The 5762-nt window shown below is 54.2% G+C and overlaps 1 protein-coding gene across 1 annotated transcript; it reads left to right on the top strand.

Moving 5' to 3' along the window:
• Positions 1 to 697: 697 nt before the first annotated feature.
• On the top strand, positions 698 to 4435 carry ZFP36L1 (ZFP36 ring finger protein like 1). The gene is made up of 2 exons (XM_068162071.1): positions 698 to 951; positions 1746 to 4435. The coding sequence occupies exons 1-2, from the start codon at positions 895 to 897 to the stop codon at positions 2694 to 2696; spliced, it is 1008 nt and encodes a 335-aa protein (XP_068018172.1). The 5' UTR covers positions 698 to 894; the 3' UTR covers positions 2697 to 4435.
• The last annotated feature ends 1327 nt before the right edge of the window (positions 4436 to 5762 follow it).

Below are 5762 nucleotides of genomic sequence, written 5' to 3'. Positions count from 1 at the left end.
CAAACACCCTTTAAAACGGCAAACTCATATTTAAACAATTTAACGTGGATGCGAGATATTTCCCCTTGCAGCGCTTGCCAGGTTTCAATAAAAGTTGGGAGGAGTGAGGCTGGAGGCAGGGGGGGTTGTGCACGCACACAAAGCCGGCGGGCCGCGCCGAAACTGGATCCGATCGATCCAAATCGGAGCGGTCAGAGCCAAGGCTAGGACCAAGTCCCCACGTCAGCCCTTCAGGGGTGCCGGCAGCTGTTACGTTACCGGAGGCATGGCGCTGCCGCACAACCTGGTACCGGGGGGTGCGGAGACGCCCCTCGTCGGGCCCTGCGCACACGCGCGCCCACGGCGGCGGGTGGCGGATCGCACAACCGCCGCCTCCAGCGCGGGGCACGGCTGCCAGCACCTCACGCCCCCGGCCGCGTTTTGTTTTGTTTTGCCCTTTTTTTTTTTTTTTCCTTTTCCCCTTTACTTTCTTTTATTAATTTGCCCCCCCCCCCCCCCCCCCAGCTTCTCCCGCCCGCCCGCCCCCCTCTCTCTCCCCCCCCCCGTCCCCCCTTCCGAAAGTTTCTCCGGGCCTGCCCGCCCGGGTGATTCAGTCGCAGTGTCAATCACCCTGCCCTCCTCCTCCTCCTCCCCTTCCTCCCGCCGCCGGCTCCGCCTCCCGGGGTGAGTCCGAAACTTTATAAGTTGAGCTTTCGCCCGAACCCGCTGGAAGCGGCGAGCGGGTGCGGTGGTCGGGCGGCATCAGGTAGCACCAGTGGCACCACTACTACCACCACTACCACCGGCGTGGGGTAGGCTGCGAGCCGGGGCGCTGGAGGCTGTGCCGTATCCACGCCGTGACTCTTCGTGTCTGCGTGCCGCTGCCCCTCCCGCTGCCCCCCTCGCTTGCTGAAGATGTCCACAGCCCTGGTGTCGCCCACCATCTTCGAGCTGAGCGAAGTTTTATACAAGGTGAGGGCGCTGCCGGGGGGCTGCTTCTTCAGTCTCAAGAGTTTTCGATCGGGAGCAAGTTAGTGGCGCAGGGCGAGGGCCGGGCGCGGCCGCCCCGTCCCATAGGCGCGGGGCCGCTGCCGCCCGCGCTTCTCGCCGCGGCCAGGAGAGGAGAGCGCGGGGCAGCACTCGAGCTACCGGGGCTGAGGCGCGGCGCTGGTCGGCCGAAGGTGGTGGGGGGAGGGGGACCGGATCCTTCCCCTGTCCCTGGGGTGCCGTGCTGCAACACTACCGCGGGCGTCGGTGCTCCCGGCGCACCGGGCGGGCTTCTTCCCCACGGGGCTTGGCGACCCCTCGCCCAGCCCCGCCGGAGAGGGAAACGGGGCGGTGGCGGGTCTTGGGCAGGAGCCATCGTGTGGAGGGAGCGGCGGGGCGGGCGCCAGTGCTGCGCCATTCCCGGTCGCCGCCGCCCCCCAGGGGGCTTTTCCAGAAAAAGAAGTCCTGCCTCGGGTGTTTTCTTGGATTCGGGCGGCGGCTCTCCCGCGCCTGGCATTTGGTTCGGCTCGATACTTCCCACCGCCAGGGCTGCGCGGGGTACGGGAGGGGCGACTTGGGCCGCCGGGCGGAGTGGCGAAAGGGGCTGAAACAGATGTCGCTGAGGAGGGGGGGCCCGACGGGGCCCCAGGCCGACTAGCTCGCTGACCGGCGGCGGGATTTAGCGGGGCTCCTCCAGGGTGCCTAGGGAGGCCCCCGGGGCTGTGTGGGGACGTCATAGGAAGCGGTGGCAGTGACCGGCCCTTGTTTTCTCCCTGTAGAGCAACAAGATGTTGAATTACAGCCCCTCGGGTGTCAGCGGGTGCCTGCTGGACAGGAAGGCGGTGGGCACCCCGACCGGCGGGGGTTTCCCTAGGAGGCACTCTGTCACCCTGCCCAACTCCAAGTTCCACCAGAACCAGCTCCTCAGCAGTCTGAAAGGGGAGCCGGCTCCCATGCTGGGCCCCCGGGAAAGTCGCTTCCGGGACCGCTCCTTCTCCGAGGGCGGCGAGCGCCTGCTGCAGCAGAAGCAGCCCGGGGGACAGGTCAACTCCAGCCGCTACAAGACGGAGCTGTGCCGCCCCTTCGAGGAGAACGGTGCCTGCAAATACGGTGACAAGTGCCAGTTCGCTCACGGCATTCACGAGCTGCGGAGCCTCACCCGCCACCCCAAGTACAAGACCGAGCTCTGCCGCACGTTCCACACCATCGGCTTCTGTCCCTACGGGCCCCGCTGCCACTTCATCCACAACGCGGAGGAGCGCCGTGCCGTGGCGGGCAGCCGGGAGCCCGCCGTCACCGACAGACCCCGCCTGCAGCACAGCTTCAGCTTCGCCGGCTTCCCCAGCACTGCTGCCAGCGGGCTGCTGGACAGCCCTACTTCCATCACCCCACCGCCCATGCTAAGCGCAGACGACCTGCTGGGCTCCCCTACCTTGCCTGACTGCGCCAGCAACCCCTTCACCTTCCCCAGCCAGGAGCTGGTCAGTCTCTTTGTCCCCAGCATGGGGGTGCAGGTGCCCAGTGGGAGCTCCCCCACCACCTTCTTGATCAGGCCCATGTCTGAATCCCCCAACATGTTTGACTCGCCACCCAGTCCTCAGGACTCCCTCTCTGACCAGGAGGGTTATCTGAGCAGCTCCAGCAGCAGCCACAGCGGCTCAGATTCCCCTATCCTGGACACCTCAAGACGTCTTCCCATCTTCAGCAGACTCTCCATCTCCGACGACTAATCTGGGTTTTCCTGTTGCTCTCCCCCCCGGCTCCTCCTCTGTTATGATGTTAAGCTGAATTCCCCCCACCCTGTCCCCGGTAGTCTGAGCTGGATGTTAGCCTGTCCACGTGCCTGCCGTACACCCACTGGCTTAAACCTTAAGTGCCAAATTACGATGAAAAGCAATAACGTTTACAAAATTAGTGCCTTTAACACTTTCACTGTGACTGTATTACCTCTCCAGCTGCAGAGGGCACCAGCAGCTCTGTGCACTTCCAGATGTGCAGGCAATGTCCAGATCCAGCTCCCTCCACTGGCCATGTACTGCATTGCCCTCTCCCAGTCTCCCCGACTGGCCAGTTTCTGCTAGGCTGCAGGCATGTGGGCAAGCGTTAACGTCCAGTCCTTTCTCCCCTCCCCTTAAAAGACTAATCTTACCTGGATCTGCTCAGGTCTGCGGGAAGAAAAGCTGAGAACGGACAAAGATTGTAACATGGTGGGACTTAAACTGGGAGGAAGAAAACAAAAACCGAGATGGACTATGAGAGACTTGATTTTGGTGCTAAAAGTTCCCCGTGTATTCATGTGACATCTTAAAAACAAATAAAGAAAATCGAGGGGGTGGGGCCGACAGAAGTCATTCCACACACACACACAGAGCAAGTTCCTGTAAACAAAAGTTCCAGTAGACATAGCTTTAATGGTTTTGCTCTAGAGTACTTTAGAACTATCTTAGAGCACTCACGCCAAGCTTTTTTTTTTTGTTGGTTTGTTTTTATTATGTTTTTTTTTGTTTTGTTGGTTCGTTTCGTTGTTTGTTGGTTTTTTTTTTCCTGGGTTTTTAATTTTGTATAACTTTTCAGAAATTGGAGAGCAAATTTTGCTTGTCACTGCACAACAATATAGAAAGAAAGAAAAAAAAAAAAGCTTATTTAACTTATCAAAACGTATTTATTGCCGAAACCTATGCTTTTTTTTGTTAATTTTGTTCATATTTATCGGGATGATGAATCCATAGAATATATTCTTTTATGTTTAAATTATGATCTTCCATATTAATCTTAAGATTGTGAAGTGTCTTTTTTTTGTTTTTTTGTTTTTCCTTCCCTTTTTTTCCCCCCCTTTCCCCCCACAGTTTAATATATTATACTACAATGACATTTTTTTGTAACTTTACACTTTTTTTTGGTTATTTTATTTTAAAAAATGAAAAATTAATTTAAAAAAAAAAGCAAAAAAACTGTGTTTGGATTATTTATTTTAGAATTTCCCCTTTTCCCCTCCCTTCCCCCAAACTCCCTCCCCCCCCTTTTTTTTGTGTTGGACTGCAAATTGAGTTAATGTGCTTCTTTGACTTTCCTCTTCTTGTCCTCTTGCCCTCTCGTGGGTCTTGCCTACCTGGGCTTTAGAATGTACATAACCTGAGCTCCGTTGCGAGACAGCATGGAAGGGAGAGCTTTTCCTTCCTCCTTTTGTATAGATTCTTCAAGGAGAAAAGCCTTGGGCTCAAAGTGCCTATCTGAAGACATTCCAAATACAGTTTGTCTTTGCGTTTCTGTATTCCAAGTATGGAGTTTTCCTTGCCGAGGTGAACGGGACTGGCACAAAGAGTATAATGAATGTAATTTTTCCCCCCTGTTACTGTTCACTACATTGCTCTTTTTTTTTCCCCCTCCTTGTGTGAGTTTATTTAAAAGAGTATCTTTTGTAACGACTGTTTGCAGTTTAAATCAATAAACCCCAAGTTTTTTCAAGAAACTTGACAGTGAAGCTGGTTTTACTTGCAAAAGTTGAGGGGCTGGTGTTAACCACTCAATGCAGATACTTCCCTCGTGACCCTTCAGGTGCACATGCTATGTGCTCAGGTATTTCTCCACGCCTCGCTGATTCTGTGGGTCAGCCCTGTAAGCATGTTGGGGACACAGATGAATGATGGCACCCACCTTAGTGGCCTCTAACCTTCTGTCTTCTCGAGTCAGTCTCTTTCCATAAGCTTCTTTCTGATTAGTCTAGCTTAACTTCTGGAGTGTCTTTGTTTCCACACCCACCCCCCTCCCCCATGTGCACCCTGTGTTCCTGCACAGCTATTTCCCCCTTAAGAAGAGCCTATGGGTGTTTTGAGTGAGGCTGAAGTGGAATGTTGTACAGATTTTTCCAGATCTCAGGCCTGGCTCATTAGTGGTGCTGGTCTGCTTTGTCACTGGCTTTTTGGTGTTTTGCATGGGAGAGCAACATGGACCCCCATCAAAGTCACAATAGTGCACACAGATCACCCTGAAATCTTATTCAAGCCTTCATACCCCTTGGGATTATCAGTTATTCCAGCAGCCTCTGAAGCCAGTTCTTTTAAGGAATACTTCTTTACCAGCACTGCTCATGGTACAAGTTGTCTTTTCACTTCTGAGCTCTCCTCTGTAGCAGCCTTGGCACTCTTCATCTGAAACTGTTCCAGCTCTCTTACAAGTCAAGGGTGGAATACTGCTGCCGAACCACTGATTCTTCAGCTGTCTTGACATGCCTTGGTGTTCAGGAGGGACATTTCCTAATTCATGTTGAAAAAGTTCCTGCCAAACAAAAGCTGCAGGATACCTCAAGGCTTACACAGACATACCTTCCCTGCCGTTGGCTTTGTGCAACACACTTGTGTGGTCTAGCAAAGGTGAGCTAGGTGGAGGAAAAGATGGTAGAGCAGGAGTGTGGCTGATTCCTGTGAACAGTGCAAAAGCTTGTATGGGGAGTTGGCAGATGCTGACGTAACTAGCATGTGGTTGCTGTCTGTGTGCTGCTGATTGCTGAAAGATGAGCCATGGGTACAGCCCTGGGACTGCTCAGTCATCTTCAGATACCTTCTGCTGACCACAATCTTGCTTCTGAACACAAAGGCAATGAGGCCTACATGAGAGATGGGCTTCTGTCTGGAAGACCTATGCCCAGCTGCAGGCCAGCCTCCTTCCCTGCTGCTGGAAGCTGTGCTGTTAGCCCTTGAAGAGTGAGGCATATCTGATCTGGAGAGGATCCCAAGCCTATTGCAGGGTGTGCACATGGAGCTTGAAACTGCTTGCTTCCTCTTTGTATTTTCTGTGCA

This window comes from Melanerpes formicivorus, unplaced genomic scaffold, assembly GCF_026170545.1.
Source record: "Melanerpes formicivorus ecotype bairdi unplaced genomic scaffold, bMelFor1.0.p_v2 SCAF_62, whole genome shotgun sequence".
Taxonomy (NCBI): Eukaryota; Metazoa; Chordata; class Aves; order Piciformes; family Picidae; genus Melanerpes; species Melanerpes formicivorus.
Note: the sequence above shows the minus strand (reverse complement) of the source record. Positions and strands in the feature narration are given on the sequence as shown.